Below are 20,114 nucleotides of genomic sequence, written 5' to 3'. Positions count from 1 at the left end.
GTCAGACATTTCTTCAGACGACGAGATGACGAGCCTCATGTAGAAATGTAAACACTGAACTAAAAACCGGTATCCGATCCCCCATCCACTATTAGATCATCGGAATAGTTGAAACAACGAAAGGGTGAAATCAACAACAAGGCATTAGGTCATTGGCGATTTCGTTGACTGCCGTCTGCCACGGATTCAATCATTTTTGTAATGAATCCGACCAATGATTACAGGTAAAAATAAGTTTTATCAAGTATTTAAGTTTAAGTTTTATATGTTTTATAGTATTTGAAAAAGAAATTATAAAAATCTGCAGTTTCGCTATTATGCATAATCGCTTTTTTTTTAAAATTCGCTATTATCATAACTTACGAAAGGATCAATTGGATTCTTTTTCTATACTTAAGTTGAAAATCGAAACACAAGACAAATCGTGTATACTCCCATAAATAATTACGTCCTTCAAAGTGATAACTACGAATAACCATGATTTACACATAAAAGTAGTTATGCTTATGTACATTTAGTTGCCTGTTTAAAACCCCTTTTAATTATGATTTAGGTAATCTAAATCTAAATGTAAAAAAGATTTATTTATATTAAAAGTTACCACTGTTACCAGTTATTATTTAAATAGATCTACGTAAGTAATTTTGACTTGCCTTAATTAATTGGCCTATTTTTACTGCCTTGTGTAAGAATAAATAAAAAATATTGAACTATAAAATTTATAATTAAAAAAAAAATTTAATAAAGCTTATTATTTAAATTTATTTTTCATGAAATTTTTTTTTATTTAGTATTTATTGTTCTAACTATGAATTAACATGTCTGCATAATAAAAAAGTTATTAAAATTGATTGTATAATGCAAATAATTTCTCCAGTGCAGATAAAACTTCGGATCGAGCAAAATATTTCTGACCGTCAAACAATGACGATGTATTCATCTTTTAAAGTTTACATATAGCACCTAAATGTATATTGTGTGCTGCATGAATAAGATGTGTTTTATTTACCACATTAATGGTAATTATATTTTATTATAACCATGGTGGTATGGTATAGATTTTCATGTGTTTAGCAGTAATTCAAAACGAACTTTCCTTGGGGGAAGAAACAGGGGCTAGTCAGATTTCTACTTCGGTTCTTATTTTTTTTTTTTTTTAATACAATTTAGGTTACTCGTTAATGGAATTAAATTAAATTCTTTGGACTTCATGTAAAAAAAATTGACAAAGGCTTCATTCCATCAAAAGGTTGGCTCTGTGTCTAGTCTTAAGTCTTTTAAAGTAATGTTATAAACATTTTTAATCGTAAATAGTTATAAGAAAGAACACGTGTTTATATTAGTGTAATAACAAAATTAATAAAAAACTACAAATTATTAAAAACTACACATGGGTTAGATTTATTGCCATTGCTTACTTCCATAATTATTTGTAATGTTGGATGTTGAAATTTATAATGCAACATTTTATTAAAAGATAAAAATATATAAACTTAAGTTTGAAAAATTGTCATGTTTATTATTCAGTCATTTTCATTGTATTAAACTTTAACATACCTACTCAGTACCCATTACAGTGACCCGACAGTTGTATCAATTACAATGAAGACTTATGACTCATGAGTCATGAGTAACACATAACTCTTATTTTAAAACTAAAAATCAAAACTTCTTTGGGTATTTAAAACTGCTTATTTTAATTACAAATTAAATGTGTTTTACTTAAAACTTATAAGAGCTTTAAAAATGTAATTTAAAAAATCTTATTTATTTGTAATATTGACGATAACATTTTGAAAATCAATTAAAAAACATGTGTTAACTCCAATCATGGTGACATGCCATCCAGTATTTATCAAACAAAATTATACTCTAGTAGAAATTAATTTTTATTTAATAATGTTTCATGTCTTAAGAAATTTATACTATAAACAATAGAATATAAATATATCATATGAATAGGTACTTGTATTAAATTTTATATTTTTAATACAAAATTAATAATAAATAAAAATAGAATATACATTTTGTTTTTAATGTACTTATAATAAATATAATTGTATTATAATTTAACTTATTTTACTTGTATTGAAAAATAATATTTTGATAGACAATAATAATAATGATAATAATAATAAATAAACACATTTATTATAAAATTTAAAAATGTTATTAAAAGGTACCTAATATATCTACAAGCTAATACAATTGTATATATAAATAAATAATTTTATACATTAAAGTAAAGACATTTTTGAAGGAACAATACGTGTATATACATAAGTTGAAAATTGTATACAGTACTTAAACAAACAATAGTTATAATACAATGAAATTTTCATTTTTGTGCTAATGGATTCCCTGGATATTTATTTAAAAGCTGAAAAAAATAATAATTTAGCTTAGTGTGTATGAAATAAGACATTAAATATTATATATTTCACTTACAATTTCAATATGTTTTCTCAACTCTGTTGGAGTCACTTGGTGCAATAAATGTTCTTGTTCAAAAAAAGAAAAATCATCTTCTAATTTTGAAGATGAGTTACTATTATTATTAGAGTTTTTTCTTTGATATTTAATATCATTAGTTAATTTCTGAAATATCATAAGAATTTAAATAAATTATAATCCATTACTAAATAGAATACATATTAATACTAATCTTTAAATATAATAATATAAAACACATTATAATATAAGCAAATAAAATCAGGTATTTGCTTACTGAATTTGATTGGCTATCAATGTTTACATTTTTTACCACTCCCATTACACTTTTAACTAATTGTCGCTTTTCTTGAACTTCAGCTTCTAAACGTTTTTCTAATGCAGAAATACACTCTAATTTATCTTTTATAAGTTCCTCAAAACGTTCCAATTCTTCCCTATGTTTTAAATTTAGTTGTGCCTTTTCTTTTTCATACCTAAATATCAAATAAATTTTTGAATTTTTTTTTTTTAAAAGGAATTCTGAAGTGTTTTAAACCTTTCTTTATAATTAATTATTTGGTTATTCATTTGAAGTTTTATCAATTTATTTTCCTCATTAGTAATTTGAACAATTCCATCTAATTTACGTTGATAATCTGATACTTTTTCTGCCAGCATAGCATCTAATTGTTTTTGATAAAAGCTTTTTAAATCGTTTTTAACAGTTTTAATTTCTTCTTTTGCTGCATTAAGTTCCTCTGCAGTTTGTGCCTAGATAACAACATTTATAAATTAACAATAAAATTTATTAATAAAACCATTTAAATATTTTTACTAAATCCTATATACTATCAAGATAATCTAAATACCTCAGTATTTTTCATTTGATCTACAATGTCTTCAATTCTGCGCTTTTGATCTAAAAGCTGATCATATTTTAAAGTTTTTTCACATAGTGCTTTTTTTTCTTGATTTAATACTAATACTTCTTTCTCTAACTCACTACACTTATTTATTGATCTATTGCACTTTTCACTTATCTGAAAAATTTAACATTTAATTTTATACTTAATATTATTTTTAAAATATCACAGTAGAAATGTCTACTGAATTTGACTCACACTTTTATTTTTTTCTTGTAATTTAACCAATTCATTTTTAAGTCTTTCATTTTCTTCATTTTTTTTTTCTATACTTAGTTGTAATTGTTTTGTTTGTTCTTCTACTTTTTGGCAATTAATTAATAACTCATTTAATTTTTTTTCAGCATTTTCTGTTCGAGCTTTGTAAGAATTACTTCGAGAAATAGCTTTAGCTGTATCATTTTTATAATGTTCAATTTTTTCCTTCATTGCTTCCAAAATTTCCTTTTTATTCTTGCGCTCAGATTGTAAATCTCTGTTGATTTTTTCATTAATTGTACTGTATGCTCTAACTTGACTTAAAATCATAGCAGACCGTGCAGCAAGATCATCAAGAAGATTATTTTTCTGGCAATCTACTTCTTTATATTCAACCATTCTTTTTTCATAATTTGTTAACTTTTCTTCTAAATCAATAACTTTTTTTTCTATATTCTGTAACATTCGATAATTATCAAAAAATGTAATGTTAAATTATTTATTTAAATATTGTTATATCATTTTGTATATTTTAAAATGTTTAAGTAGAGTAACAAAAAATAAATAATATTTACTTGTCTACGATAAATTTCTTTTCCGAGTTTCAACCACAAATTTTCTTTTGAAACAGAATCCAATTTTTGATAATCATTTAAAGCTGTAGTTACACGTGGGGTTACATTTTCCAAGTCGTCACATAAACTTAAATAAAGAAATGTATTATATACATAGAATAAAAAAAATAACAAATTAATTAAGTACCTTTGTAATTTGTTATCATCTAATACATTGCAAACAGTTTTTTTGGTTTTAACAGGAGAAGATCTTACATCTTTTTCTTGAAAACTAACATTACGCTGAGCATGACCATTACCTACATTTCTTAGTAACTTATCATTGTACTCGTAAGTATTTACCATTTCATGCATCAGGGAATCAATCGAACTATAGTTTATTTTTCTTTCAGCATTTCGTTTAAGAGGTGAGGAAGCACTAAGAGGACTGGACAAACCATTGCTGATGTAGCTAGTCTCCATTTGTTCAATTTCATTAATTTGATGTGATAAAGTATCTAAGTTTGTCACTAAATTGTCAATTACGCCTTTGAAACTATTTGAGCTGATCGATAACTCTTCAGTGCCCGCGTCTTCAACTGTTTCACTATCTGAAGAGTGGACTTGAAAGAAATCTGACGGTAATGACACTAAGAAGTCAGTATTTTCACTACAAGAGTCGCTCATAATTGATAATTTTGTAGCGATAAGTCTATTGTCATAATTATTTAAAAATAGAACTTTCAAAGTGAAAACATTTTGAAATCATTATATTATACTTATTATCCTATAACTCCTAAATCCCAATAATTTACTGTTACCGCTTATCATTAGTTTTTTTGTTTTTTTTTGTTTACATCGTCACACACGATAAACTAAAAATGAAGCATTTCCGTGATAACGTGTTCAAACCATTGTGAAATGTAAATTTTGTGAGTATTTGAGTTCCATATTATTATTTTGTAAATATTTGAAATAGTTGAATAAACCTTATTATTATTGCATTTAATTAAAATACTATGGCTAGTAAATTTGAAAGGTTAGTATTATGGTTAATATAATTGTTTTGAAATATGAAAATCTAATATATTTAGTTTTAGTTCGAAAACTGTGAATGAAGACGAGAACACTACATCCAAAGATATGACACTTGCTGACAAATTAATTAATGTTAGTATAAAGTAAAATCATTTAATTAAAGACTCATAATTTATGTGATATATTATTGAAAACATTTGAATTATTATTATTTTATTGAAATAATTTCAATACATGTTAACACATCTGATTGTGCCATAACATGTGTATTGAATATGGGTAAAATATTAAAAATAAGATTTAGTTAATTAATTAGTGATGCATATAGTTTTGTTATTTTCTTTTATTTAATAATGCAGATTTGTACAAGATAGTATATTAAAGTAATTTCTCTTTTGACTTAAGTGTATATAACTTTACCGATCAACCAAAATAAAAATTAGATTTTCTACATTTATGTAGATAATTAGTTATTTATGATATTAACTCATTTTGCTTGAAGTTGTAGTTAAGTATATTTAGAGTAAGATTAATAACACTAACAACTTATTTAGATTTTTTAATAAATTGATAAGATTATGTAAAAAGTGTCACAGTAAAATATTTATTTGTTTTGTATTTAACTGGTTTGAGGATTTAAATTAAGATTTATCATATTTTGAAAAGTGTCAAATTATAAAAATATAAAAGAAGATATATCTACAGTTATAACCTAAAAGGCTAAAAGGTAATTTGGTTAAAAAATACTCATTAATAATGTCAAACCAATTAAGTTTTATATAATTTTATTAGAAATAAATATATTTTTATCTAGATTTTCCAAAAAATATTTTACTCAATAATTATAATTATTAAATGTAATTTCTAATAAAAAATAATATCTGGGTTCTAAACATAATATGAACAATCTAACTTTTTATTTAAAAGAAATTATTAGTTATATATTTTTTTTAGTCATTAATATAGGAAATTATTAGTTATGCATTTAATAATAAGGTAAATATTTTGAATTATATTTTAGTTGTTTATTTAAACTAATATTCTATATAATTGATAGTATGATAGTATAGTAGGTACTGAATTTGAATTATGTACTAATATGATTTAAATTTAATCTAACAAAGTTATTAGTTATATTTATTAATGTATGAAAACAACAATTTAAAAATAACCTATAAATTATTAGTTCCGAGATGAAATTTAACTAAATAGTAAGCCACTTAATAATTTTTATTTAATTAAAATAATAATATTATTAATTTATTTGAAAAAATTTTAAATGAGTAAAGTGAAAAATAATATAAAAAATATAACAAAAATAATTAATATCAATCTTGTTTTAATATTTTTTAAATGTTGTTTAGATACCATTGTCAATACCTTCTGGAGATCATAAACTTCAACATCAATATTGGTTTTGGTTTAGTCGTAGATTTCCTGGTAAGCCAGGAAACACCCCTAGTTATGACCAAAATCTTAAATATCTAGCTAGGTTTGGTTCAGTCGAACAATTTTGGACAATATATAGCCATATGGTAAGGCCATGTGCCTTGCAATCACACAGTGAATTTCATTTATTTAAAGTTGGAATCAAACCAATGTGGGAGGTAAAATATTGGTCACATTCAACTAACTTATGGAAAAAAACTTAAGGTAATTTTTTACTTTATTTTCTGTTTTAGGATGAATCAAATGCTAGAGGTGGAAAATGGGTTTTACGAATACGTAAAGGTCTAGCATCCAGGTGCTGGGAGAATCTCATTTTAGCAATGTTAGGAGAACAGTTTATGGTCGGTGATGAGATATGTGGAGCTGTTGTTTCATTGAGATTTCAAGTAAGTTACATTTATTCTATTAAATTTCTTTGTTTATTTTATTATTACATTTTTATTTTTAGGAAGATATAATATCGATTTGGAACAAGACTTCTTATGATCAAGGGGCTACTAACAGAATAAGAGATACACTACGCAGAGTATTAAATTTGCCACCCAATACTATTCTAGAATACAAAACACATAATGAAAGTATCAAATCGGTATCTAGTGTTTATAAGATGTAAATTACACTGAATAAAAACAACACAATTTTTTCATAAAAAAAAATCTTTATTGAAAAAAAGTTAATTAAATATTAATTAAATATAAAAAAAAAATACAATTTATTATTTACAATTTTTTATTTTTTTTTTTTACAAAACCCAATTATCCAATGTTTGATATTACATTTTTAAAATATCCATAAAAAAATATTGTGGCAGTGTTTATCCAAAACAAAAAAAATATTTAATAGTCTTAATATATTTATGTATTAATAAGTGCAAATTGTATGGCATTGAAATTCTTAAAGGTCGGTAATAAATGATAATTTTTTAAAACATACAGATCTTAAAACTATAATCAATAATAAATTATTGCAAAAAGTTCAAAAGTATAGCATGAATATAGTAGATTAATCTATTAAATAGCTTAGATTAATATTTAAAAATAAATTAATATCTAATAACTAATAATAGAAACATACATATTGGATACAAAATAGTTTCAAACAATCGTAATAAGCGGATTCTGATGTAACAATATCCTTGTGCATTATTGATGTTGTAATATTGTTATTGTGGTCATACCTAAAATAATAAATATTATATTAATTGCATTAATGACCAATAACAGTGCTACTTAAATTATAGTCAATTATAATATACATTCTTACCCAAAACAAAAGCTAAAGCTAATTTTAAATTGAAAGAAATACGAAATTTCAGAATGTCTGAATCTTCTGATGATGGTAAAAGTAATCCACAAATACATACACCAGCCATTAATAGAGTTGTAAAATTTGGTCCTGGAGTTTCTAAAATATTTTCAAAAAAATAACAAATACTTTTCATTAATTTATAATTTAATCATACTATGTAATGATATTAAATATAAATAAGGTGATATAACAATTTATATTTAAATTCTATTTGATGTGTATAGTTGAGAAATTAATTATAATATTTAAATGTATTTTTGATGTTCTGTAATTATAATACAATTTTTTAAAAAAAATATGCCAAAATTGATTAACAGAAATTTTAAAGGAATTTATTAAACCCCAAAATAATTTATTTCTATTAATTTTTAGAAGTTAAATAGGTACTGAAATACCTTTTCAAAAAAAATTTATAAATTTCAATCAATTTTTATTACCAGTATTTTAACGATATATTGACATAAAGTTGAAAAATATTGTAGATTAAATTATTTATTTACTTTTAGGTTACATTTAATATTCAAATCATAATGTTGTACTAAAATATAAAGGATTATTACAGTTTTAAATTCAAATTTAATATAACTTACTTGTATTGCAGTTTTGTCTTATTTCAGATTCATTATCATAGTTATCAATAGATATATCACTTCTAAGTAATTGTTTAAAATTTTCAGCTGGTAGCTCAAAATTGTCGGAAGACCTTACTAAAACTGTTTCAACATCTTTGTGTCCAATGACTTTTTTGGTTGTATAATATTGCATTTGTATTCGGAATTTATCTCTGATATCGCAGAATGCTGGTGCAGGAGCATTGTGCCTAACCACTATATCCACTCGAGAACTGGCACTTATTGAACCTTCTGGTTCAACTACAGTATACTTTTTAGTGCACGTACAAAAAACTGAACAAACAATGTCATAAAAATACTATTAGAAATAAATAAAGGAGTATTGAATTTACCTTTAAATCTGACAGGAAAATCGTATGGATTAAATAGTGTAATTATTTGCCTGTGAGATGACTTGTCCTCCAAACTGAAAGTTAATGATTGGGGACTAACAAATACAGGGACTTTACATTCGGTCATCATGACTATTTATAACAATAGGCATCTCATATTTTGCATTGTACCTTGATTGACGATTGTTAAGGTATTACGTTCTTACTTTAATAAACTGTGATGTAATTTCGATGAAATTAATTACATACGCAACTCTTGTTACTACCTATATAGTATAATATAATACCTACAAAGCACAATGCTGAATGTACAATACTACAAACATTTGTTTTTGTTATTTTTATCTCTTATCTCTTATCATTTTATTTTACATATGTTTTTCGCTGTATTATTATCAAATTCATATTTACTTGTATTTCTTCAACTATCAAGAGTCAAGACTCAAGTCCAAATAACAAATGTCAAATACTTGAAATACTCTAAATATTAAATAAGGAGTAAGAAATAAGAATACACGATCTTATTATTAAGTACAGGTCAATGTACTATTTCCAAATTTTAAGTTATAATCCATGAAACAAATACTTCTAGAAGTAATTATATCATGTTATATACGATTGTTTTAATTCATAATATATATATATATTAATCGAAGGGATTTGAAGTATTTCACCGCTATGTTCCATTATTTTCTAGGCAATACACACACAGCATACCTACTATATATACAATAGCATTTTCAAAATATTTGGATTAATTTTGAAGGTTTAATCCATTTACACTAAGAACATAATTACATTATTCTACAGTGAATACATCGGTATTGTCTTATAGTTTATAGCCGTAAAGGTTAGATTATTTAATTTTTTTTTCGGTTGAATTTACTTATATTATTTTTTTTATAGATATATAAGGTGTTACCTACTAATAATTATTTTATTATTATATATTTTAATTTATATTAAAATATATATTACATGATATATTATTGATGTTAAATCTTTTCCTCATTGACTTACTGTAGAATGTAGATAATAGATATAGAAGTCGTTGAACGGTGTGAAGTGAACTATATAGGTTCGTGGTAAAAATCATAAACCTTTATGGCTTTGTATAAATGGTATAAATAGGTAACAGTAACAATTAATTCAAATATTTTAAAGTCATTATTTATATAAAATTTAATAATTTAAGCTGGTACATAAAAGTTTCAATTCTCCCGAATAAGTACCTAATATATTTGAATTGCAATAAAATAACTATAATGTTATTCTTTATTTTATTTAATAAATAAATAAATTCTATAATATTATTTTTACATCTAATTTCGTCTGTATTTTTATTGAAAATGTTGAAAAAAAAAAAAAATAAATATTGTATACATAATAAGTTATAATATATAAGGATTTTATAACAGAGGTCACCAATTTATTTATATAGGGGTCCGTTTTGAAATTTACCAAATTTTCTGCGGTCCAAACAGTTTCAATAACTTTTAAAACGTTAATAATTAGAGGTATATACATTTTATAAATGTGTATCTATACTCATTTATTTATTCAAATTGTATTTTACACATGTTAATGAATTATTTAAATAATTTTTTTATTATGTAATATCAATTTTATATGACACATTTATTATAGTTTCTATTATTATACAAATTTAAAAACTACTCCGTGGATCACACTATGCGTTTTGTCGGCAACCGAAAAATACTATCCCGATTAACCGCAATCGGGACGATCGATCATACAGTGCGTTTTATCGGTAACCAAATACATACAAATGAGATTAAAAAGCCCGAAAATCGTTTTTAATTTAAATTTAAATTTTAAACTGATTTTTTATTTAAACGAAATGTATCTAATATTATAAGTAAAAAAATAACAAAAAGGTTGTGTAATTAGAATTATTTTGTTTTTATTTAGAACGTGTATCAACTAATTATGCTAATAAATAATAATATACATCTATAATATAAATAAAATATAATATATATTATATATATATATATATGTATATTACAAATATATTTGAAGTTTTTTAATTATTTAAATTTAAAAATGATTATTAATTATTCATAAAATTTTCAATTTCGGTTACCGATAATCCGCGCAAATGTGATCGGACAAACTGCATTGCATGTGTTGTGCTTTACATCCCGAAACGCAACCGGACGGTTGGGCCGCAACACGTTGCGGTCGCTTTCAGACGGTTTTTATTTTTTAATCGGTTCCGCAAATCGGTCTAGTCTGGCCCTTGATAATGCGTTTTATATTTAAATCTATTTTATTTTAAAGTGTTGCGGTTCGACTCCGGTTGGTCGGGAACCGACAAAACGCATAGTGTGATCCTAGCCTAAGGGTCCATGGTTCATAAAAAGTATTAGCGATCCGTATCCGGACTGCAGTCTGCCAGTTGGTGTCGTTGGTGACCCCTGCTCAATAATATAGCTCTTTAATGACTTTAATATAACTATATACTATATAGTATATTATTATCGGTCAAATTGTATTCGAAACATTTTACATTCGGAGTAATATGTTCGAAGTGTTATAGTGGTAGTAGTGGCAGTTGTAGCAACCCACTTTAGTCCGTAAATATTAGTTTATAATGTATATATATATATATATATATATATATATTATGTATATGCCGATAGCTGCTAAACAGTAAACACTATCAGTTTGAGTTTGAACTTTGAAAACGCTGTTTTAATTTTTTTAACATTTCAAGTTGTAAACATTTAATTTATGTATATTCATCGTAAACAACAAATCATTTGTTAAATTGCCGGCATTTTGTTCGATTATTGTTTATCAGTTCTTACTGCCTGGGAATCGATTGAACTGACAATACCGACGTCTTAGCCAATAAAAAATTGTTGCATTTCCTGAAAACAATTAGAAAGCGTCCAAGGTTCAGAAATGAAGAAAAAGGTGTTGTTGATGGGCAAGAGCGGTTCCGGGAAAACAAGTATGAGATCAATAATTTTTGCCAACTACATAGCCAAAGACACTAGCCGTTTGGGTGCGACAATTGATGTTGAACATTCTCATGTTAGATTTCTTGGGAACCTAGTGCTTAACTTATGGGATTGCGGAGGACAAGAAGCATTTATGGAAAACTATTTTGTTAGTCAGCGAGAGAACATTTTTCGCAATGTAGAAGTGCTCATTTATGTATTTGATGTGGAAAGTCGAGATGAGGAACTGAAAAGGGATTTAAGATACTATGAGACTTGCCTTAGTGCAATTTATGAAAATTCTCCATCTGCTAAGGTATTTTGTCTAATACATAAAATGGATTTATTACAAGAGGATCAACGAGACAAGATATTTTCTGACCGTGAAAATGAAATAATTAACATGTCCAAACCAGTTGATTGTTCTTGTTTCAAGACATCAATTTGGGATGAAACATTATATAGAGCTTGGTCTTCAATTGTGTATAAATTAATACCAAATGTGAAGGAACTCGAACAAAGCTTGACATTGTTTGCTGATCTAATGGATGGTGATGAAGTATTGTTGTTTGAAAGGGCAACTTTTCTTGTTATTTCTCATTGTCAGCGAAATCTACAACGTGATATTCATCGATTTGAAAAAGTTTCTAACATCATTAAACAGTTTAAACTTAGTTGTAGTAAAGTAGCAGCTCAATTCCAAAGCATGGAAGTAAGAAATTCTAATTTTGCAGCTTTCATAGATGTATTTACAACAAATACATATATTATGGTTATCATGTCTGATCCTCATATTCCTTCAGCTGCCACTTTATTGAACATTAAAAATGCTCGGAAACATTTTGAAAAATTAGAACGTACAAGCCAATCTCAGCAGAATAATAAATAGTTATAATTGAATAAGGGTAATTAGAAGACAAAGAAGTCTTAGTTTGACAAAAATATCAATTTGTGTATATTATTTAGTTTAGTGTTTGTGTACTATTGTACACATAATAAAATTACTATTTGTTAAGTTATACCTATTATTATATTTTATTTGAATACCGAAAATTATATTAATTTTTATATTTTCCTCATAGTTATTATTGAATAATTGTCATGAATTTATTTTTATTGAAACAGATTAAAAATAAAATGAAAAAATATTTTTCCTACATTGTGTTATTTATAATATTTTACAAACCTTTCTTCTCTAGTTATAAATTCATGTTCTACAAAAATATAAAGTTATTTTAATAACTGAAAATCACAACAATTTACAAACTTAATATGTACAAATGATACTTTAGATTTAAATATTATTTAGTGGAATTAAATGTAAATTAATCAATTATTCCTTTATAAAACATTCATTTCTAATTTTTTATTAAAAATAAAATGTATACAACTAATTTTGAAAATTACCAGTAAAAAACATTTATGTTTATCAAATATCTAATTTATTAATTTACAACAAATTCATAACTTGTAGAAAAACCATAATTATATTTATCTTTGTTAATAACTATTTTTATATAAATATATTATTTGTTTTACTTGACCTATTATTATAAATGTATTTACAATTTTATTGAGCCAATTATTAATAAGTAATTAACATAATACTTAACCAATTTTTTTTTGTTAGAATATATATATTTTCACCTAAGTAAAAATAAAACTTGAATTTAAAGATTATACATACTCAAGTAAGTACTAATTTCCATTTAGACTATGAAGAAAAAAACTTGGTATTATAGACAGAAAATCACCACTTTTAATTTCATTAATAGATATTAAATAAGTTCTTTTATAGAGATTTGAGTCAATATTATACTTAATAGTAAATGGTAATAACTGATAACTTATTATATAATAAAATACAATAAAAAAAAAATAAAAAAAATATAATCTAAATTAAATAGATTTAAAAAAATAAGTTATTTAGATTTCAATTTAAGAATAACAAAATACAATGAAACCTGTATATTATATTATATTATATTGTTCATTATGAACAATCACAGAATCATCAGAAATTTTTGTTGTTAATAAGTTTTAATACTTTTCAGTCAAACTCACATAATATATGTATTTATTTTACAAAGAAAAATCTATATTTAATACTTATTACTTTTAGTTTATAATTAGACATACATTATATATATTCATAATTATACACAATGGTATCATTTCTGTTAGTAATGTAGGACTATAGAAGTACCTAAATACTCAGTTTTAATCTGGTCCTTGTTGTGATTGGCGATGCTATGACTCAGTATGTAAAAAATATGTGTGCATGTAATTATATTTCAGCTAGAACGCCTAGAACTAAGATTGTTTTCAATTGTCATTTGTCAAGGTATCAGGAAGAAATAAAGCTATCCATTTCAGCAATAGAAAGGATCTGTTATAGATAGTTTGAAATATCTATCTATTTGCCAGGGCATAATCATTTTGTTGAGAGAGGTGCCCATAAAATGCAGATATTCATTAAATCAAGTTTCACTGTGTTCTTATTTTTATTTTATACCTACAATATCATATTCCAAACTCAAGAAGAGGTCACACCAATCGTAATTTATCCACAAAATTGATTTTGTTTTGACAAAGATATGTTTTTGGGAAGGATATAACTTTTTTTTTCTAACCAATTACAGATGACCAATTTTACTTAAACATATTTATTGAAATAAGTTATTATAATTACTGAATTCCTATCATTCTTGAAAATGCTTACTAACCTAACCATATTTGTGATTCTTCAATTTTCCTCGCAGAGGAAAATGTTTGATAGTACTACAATCGGTAAATGTTAGTTGCGTCCCGATAATAACATATGTAAGTTGCAGCCCATGTTTCTGTCATGTATCATCATATATATTATCATTCAAATTTGTACCTTATTCAAGTCTATAAGTTATCAGTTATAATAAATAAATAAGGATATAAATAAATACTAATTTTAATTATAAACATATTAAATGTATATAGAACACAAATTACGTTTTCAATTTTTTAATTATTTAATCAGTAATAATTTTAACTATTTCATAATGCAATAATACTTTTTTCTAAAACATCAGTCAATTCTTTATTTATTATCAGTATATTCAACGTTTGAAAAATATTGATCAAAATTGATTTCAATAAACCTGAAAACAAAAATTATTTATAAAATGTAACTTTATTATTTTAAAATGTTGCTTAGACTAAACTGAATTTAAAGATAACCACCAATAAATAACCTGAATAATATTTGTATAAACATAGGCTATTGATTATTATTTCTTAAAAATATTGTTTTACCAGTAAATAATTTGTGAGTAAATATACAAAGTGTTCAGAGACAATATTTTGAAATAAAATGTTGAATGACTAAATAGTTCAAATACTAAAGTATTCTTTTTTTTATCTTATAAGAGAATGTTTTTAAATTTATCATAATTATAAATTAATACTTACTTCATAAAATCTTCAAACTTTTCAATAGCATTAGCTATATCAGTCTCAATATAATGATATGATGATACAATTTCAGGTAATAAAACTGAAAAACAAAATACATAATTTACAAAATATGTTATCTAATATGAATAGTATGTGACCCTTAACATATTTTTTGTCATTTTTTATTACAGTTACTACATTAAAACATTTTTATCTAAGTATTATTTGGGAAGAATGAAACAAAGAAAATCAAGTTTAAATTAAGTTTATGAAACAGCATCTGCATCTGATCAAAACAAAAATAAATATGAATGTATAATTATCAAGAATAGGTCAATACTAGAACTGATATTTGATATAAGTAATAATGGTTTTTTTTTGTAATCAATATTTGAAGCGATACTGTAAAAAGAAAAACCTACATTACATCAAAATATGTATTTGTAATTATTATTTAATATTTATTTAAATTTAAATTGTATTTACCTCAAACATATTTTATTTTATTATTTCTATATGTTTATTGTTTAACTGATATATATATATATATATTATTAACTGTTAAAAATCAACAGTAAATTATTATATATTAAGAAATCAAGTATCAGTGAAAAATTATATTGAGTCATCTTTATTTATCATAGTTTATTGCCTAAAATATTGCGTGTCAACTAATTTGATGACCCTTTTTAAAAATTTAAAAAATTCTCACATCCACAAATTAAAAGTTTATATATTCAATTCAATGTGTGGAGGAATATTATAAATCTATTTTATTTTTGTAATTACATTACTTTATAATTTATACATTATAATCTACATGCTAATCAGTAGTTTTTGATGACTTTTAACGACGAACAATTTTTTTATTTTTGAACAATTGCATATATCACTAAAAAAGGTTCACCATCTCTGGTACAGACCAATGCAATTATGTTATCTATGCATGACTATGGTAGTGGAATATTAGTTAGTTAATAATAGTTATTATCTGTGATTTATATGTAAAATTATTTATTATAATCTTTAAAGTAAAGCTAATAAGTGTTAATACAAACCAAATAATCGTAGTAGATATGTAGGTCCATACACCAAATGCCACATTTTTTGAGGATACAACATTTTACTAAAATGGTATTCTTCGCCAAAATTAGTATTGGCTTCCAAAGATTTTATTGCCTATGACATACACATAAGTATAATAATTATTATTATAAGTATTAACACAATTACATGTATATCCAATCAATGTGCTATGATACATATTACATTTTGATTATGTGTATTGTTAATAATACATTTATTTGATACTAATATTGTTTCAAAACATCAAATAATTGTATAGGTGTTTTAGTAATTAATTTTAAATACATTTTTAAATTCAAACAATAGATATTTATTTTAAAAATTAAGACATCTTTGACATAAACTCTTTAACACATAAAATGTATTATAAATCATTTTTTACTGATAACATAAAACAGATAGTTTATAATTATAAAAAGGTGGAAAGTAATTAACTACTTTTTTAAACAGTAGGTGTTAAGTGTACTCCATAAATAAATAAGTCACTGTAATGAGTGTTTTTAGTTTGAATTAAAAGATAAATAGTATAGAATAAAATATTAACAAAAACAGAATATCAATTAATATTATGATTTATAAGTATATATAATATAATTATTTATTTATATTAATAATGCAGTTAATTATTTTATTATTAGTTATTTGGTAGGTTGAATTAGAAATTGTCAAAAACATGGTATTTATTATATTTAACTAAAATTGATTGTAATAATATATATATATATATAGATATATCATTAATTGTTATTAACTTATTAGTCAATAACACTTTATTATAAAATAATATGAATAGATTTGTGCCGTCTATGATATAAAACTTAGGTAACACCTTAAAAATAATCTAAATACTTTCAAATTGTCTTTATTTATAAAAAAATATATTACATTTAAACATATATGTGCTAATATAAATACAAAAAAATTGTATGTTCTCAGGAATAATATTTTAGAATTACAATAAAGTAATTAAAGTTGTGATTGTTTAATTATCCAATTTTGTTAAATTTGAAATTAATATCTATAAAAAAATATTGTGCTTAAAAATATTTTGGGTTCAGAATAAACTATGTATGAAGAACCTTGTATTAAATTTTCAAACTTTTTGACCGATATAAAATATTTTTATTTTTAAATAAAAAGCTGAAATTTCAGATGTCTATAAATGGCTAAAAAAAAAAAAAAATTAAAATATTTTTAAAATTTATAACATGTATAGAAAATACTATACATATTAAGATTTGGTGAAAATTTTAATTATCTACAGTAATTTGTTTATGCATTACAAAAAAATAGATTAAGCAAATTTGGCTTAACATTTTAGTTTTCAGTTTTTTCCTAATTACTAAGAAAAGTACAGGAATATTTTTATTTTTGATCTCTAAAGTATATAACATAAATCAGTTATATTCTAAAATAATCAATTTTTTACATTGTTACATTAATCATTTACTTTATATATCAATGTTTTAAAAATTTAATTTTTTTGATATAAAAACAAAATATACATAAATAAAATATTTCATATCTTGTATGATAAGGAGATCAAGAAAAATTCAAAAACTATAATAACATTTTTGGGCCTTCCGTGTAAGCAATATGTTAGTATGTTATGATCATGGGCACCCATTGGGGGGGGGCAAGACAGGGCACTTGCCCCCCCTGGAAAAAATATTACCACAATATTACCTTATTACCGAGGCAAATTATTTGTTGAAATCACTTTTAAGATATGAAATAAATATAAAAATATACTCATTGTTATCGTATATTAACATCATAGATAGGTCGTATTCTGTAGTCTGTATAACCTATACGTAAAATAATTTATCGCAGATAATTTGTGGTAAATCTATAAAGATCACAATATAGGTACTACAAATATTTTAACCTAACGCAAACAAGGGTACTTTCATTCAGGATGTCATTAATATGTTTGGAATAAAACGAAGAAATTTACAGTTCTTATTTACTGATACCGAATAATATACTTAATTATATTATTTAATTTCTATTTTTTTATATACTTATTAAAATTATTATTTATTTATTTATTTATTTATTCGTATGGCAATTATTATTTATTAATTTATTTATTCATATGACAATTATTATATATTTATTTATTTATTCGTATGGCAATTATTATATTAATACACTATATATACAAATAAAAATATAACATGCATGTATAGTGTATACATTTATATGTGAAAAATAACATTAAATCTTTATTATCTTACATTCGAAAATTTTTTTATTTTGACCCCCCCTAAAATATTATCTATGGGCGCCCATGGTTATGATATGCTTTTAAGAAACACTTTTATGCAGAAATATTATTCAAGTTTAAACTGTTTTTATTTGGATTTTTTATTACCTTTTCACGCATATTCATTTTTGTTTCTGGTGGATACAATAATCGTGAATGTATAAGAACATTGAAATACTGTATAATTGTTGAACCAATATTGAATGCCGACTCCCTAAAATAATAATAGAAAGTATTAATAACATTATACTGAAAAAAATTTAGTAAATAATTGTATAGTTACTTAGATTCAGGTAGTGAATTCATAAAATCTTGTATCAAATTTTCGATAGTGAATGTTTTTGAAAATGTTAATACCTAAAAACAAGCCAACACTCTAACAAAATTATTCAATTTGTATTTTAATAAATTAATACATACTTTATTGTTTTTCATAATCATAAAATGATCAAAAGCAATTCTTCGTTTTATAACATCTGGTATATTGATTACTGGTATTATTTTTATTACTGGAGCTGGAACAGTAAATGTATCATCTGTCTCTTCAGTTCCTACACGTTTTGAAAAAGCTTCAGTAAACTGTAGTAAATAAGCATTAGTTTCTTCGTCCTCTTCAGACTCTTCTTCTGTTTCAGACTCTTCATCTGTATCAGTTTCTTCAAATTCTTCAGTTTCTTCAAATTCTTCATTTTCTTCAAATTCTTCGGTTTCATCATAGGCGTCAAGTTCCTCAGCTTCAAACTCTTCAGCTTCAAGATCTTCATCTTCATATCTTTCAATCAATTCAAATTCTTCGATACTTTCAGTTTCTTCAATGTCTTCAATTCCTTCAACTGTTTCAGATCCTTCATCTTCTTTAATTGTTTCAGTTCCTTCTTCAACATCTTCAGATGATTCAACAGATTTAGTTTCTTCATATTCTTCAGTAGTTTTTTCTATTTCTTCAGGTACTGCTTTAATTTCTTCATCAACTGTTTTAGTAGTTTCTTCTTTTTCTTCTTCTTCATCTTCTTCTTCTTTTTCTTCTTCTTCTTTTTCTTCTTCTACTCCTCCTTCTTCAGTATCTTTAACTAATTTAATAGCTTCAATATCTTCATTTGCTTCAGTTATTTCAGTATCTAAAACTTCTTTAGTCGTTTCAATTTTTTCAGTTGTTTCATCAATTATTTTAGTTACTCCAACTTTTTTAGGAACATCTTCTTTTTTTGGAGTATCATCTTTGTTAGGAATATCTTCTTCTATGGCAGTATCATCTAAGTTAGGAATGTCTTCATTTTTAGGAGTATCTTCATTTGTAGGAATATATTCTTTCTTAGGAGAGTATTCTTTTAATTCTTTTATAGGAGTATCTTCTTTCACAGGAGTGTTTTCTTTTTTAGGGGTACATTCTTTTTTTGGAGTATCTTCTGTCTTAGGAGTGTCTTCTATGTTATGAGTACCTTCTTTTTGAGGAGTATCTTCTTTTTGAGGAGTATCTTCTTTTTGAGGAGT

At 24.2% G+C, this 20,114-nt stretch overlaps 5 protein-coding genes across 6 annotated transcripts in view; 2 read left to right on the top strand and 3 right to left on the bottom strand.

Annotated features, from left to right (window-relative positions):
- Nucleotides 1-2,186: 2,186 nt before the first annotated feature.
- On the bottom strand, nucleotides 2,187-4,904 carry LOC112596024 (cilia- and flagella-associated protein 58-like). Its single transcript, XM_025341467.1, has 8 exons — nucleotides 4,317-4,904; nucleotides 4,130-4,256; nucleotides 3,555-4,010; nucleotides 3,303-3,473; nucleotides 2,990-3,204; nucleotides 2,729-2,927; nucleotides 2,449-2,598; nucleotides 2,187-2,380 (listed from the first exon to the last, which is right to left on the bottom strand). Exons 1-8 carry the CDS (start codon nucleotides 4,793-4,795, stop codon nucleotides 2,339-2,341), a joined length of 1,839 nt encoding a protein of 612 aa, XP_025197252.1. The 5' UTR covers nucleotides 4,796-4,904; the 3' UTR covers nucleotides 2,187-2,338.
- A 150-nt stretch (nucleotides 4,905-5,054) lies between these two features.
- LOC112596025 (eukaryotic translation initiation factor 4E type 2-like) lies at nucleotides 5,055-7,241 on the top strand. Of its 2 annotated transcripts, none has more exons than XM_025341469.1 (5): nucleotides 5,055-5,147; nucleotides 5,209-5,278; nucleotides 6,511-6,753; nucleotides 6,829-6,981; nucleotides 7,044-7,241. In XM_025341469.1, the coding sequence occupies exons 1-5, from the start codon at nucleotides 5,128-5,130 to the stop codon at nucleotides 7,206-7,208; spliced, it is 651 nt and encodes a 216-aa protein (XP_025197254.1). In that variant the 5' UTR covers nucleotides 5,055-5,127; the 3' UTR covers nucleotides 7,209-7,241. The 2 variants fall into 2 exon arrangements, with proteins under 2 accessions (XP_025197254.1, XP_025197253.1); XM_025341468.1 differs by having other exon boundaries at nucleotides 5,112-5,147; nucleotides 5,203-5,278.
- Nucleotides 7,242-7,440: 199 nt separating this feature from the next.
- Nucleotides 7,441-9,189, bottom strand: LOC112595984 (motile sperm domain-containing protein 1-like). The gene is made up of 4 exons (XM_025341415.1): nucleotides 8,868-9,189; nucleotides 8,494-8,808; nucleotides 7,859-7,999; nucleotides 7,441-7,772 (listed from the first exon to the last, which is right to left on the bottom strand). The coding sequence occupies exons 1-4, from the start codon at nucleotides 8,995-8,997 to the stop codon at nucleotides 7,738-7,740; spliced, it is 621 nt and encodes a 206-aa protein (XP_025197200.1). The 5' UTR covers nucleotides 8,998-9,189; the 3' UTR covers nucleotides 7,441-7,737.
- A 2,344-nt stretch (nucleotides 9,190-11,533) lies between these two features.
- Nucleotides 11,534-12,844, top strand: LOC112595924 (ras-related GTP-binding protein A). The gene has a single exon (XM_025341323.1). It carries the CDS (start codon nucleotides 11,799-11,801, stop codon nucleotides 12,723-12,725), a length of 927 nt encoding a protein of 308 aa, XP_025197108.1. The 5' UTR covers nucleotides 11,534-11,798; the 3' UTR covers nucleotides 12,726-12,844.
- Nucleotides 12,845-14,912: 2,068 nt separating this feature from the next.
- The window catches only part of LOC112595856 (nuA4 complex subunit EAF3 homolog), a 7,173-nt gene continuing 1,971 nt past the window's right edge, over nucleotides 14,913-20,114 (bottom strand). Inside the window, exons 5-10 of the mRNA XM_025341237.1 lie at nucleotides 19,044-20,098; nucleotides 18,907-18,980; nucleotides 18,732-18,837; nucleotides 16,327-16,447; nucleotides 15,284-15,368; nucleotides 14,913-14,973 (exon numbers count right to left, since the gene is read on the bottom strand). Coding sequence (XP_025197022.1) covers nucleotides 14,913-14,973; nucleotides 15,284-15,368; nucleotides 16,327-16,447; nucleotides 18,732-18,837; nucleotides 18,907-18,980; nucleotides 19,044-20,098 — 1,502 coding nt within the window. The remainder of the gene's footprint in view (nucleotides 14,974-15,283; nucleotides 15,369-16,326; nucleotides 16,448-18,731; nucleotides 18,838-18,906; nucleotides 18,981-19,043; nucleotides 20,099-20,114) is intronic.

Source organism: Melanaphis sacchari, unplaced genomic scaffold, assembly GCF_002803265.2.
Source record: "Melanaphis sacchari strain LSU unplaced genomic scaffold, SCAv2.0 Contig2_pilon_pilon, whole genome shotgun sequence".
NCBI lineage: Eukaryota > Metazoa > Arthropoda > Insecta > Hemiptera > Aphididae > Melanaphis > Melanaphis sacchari.
This window is presented reverse-complemented; position numbering and strand designations above follow the sequence as displayed.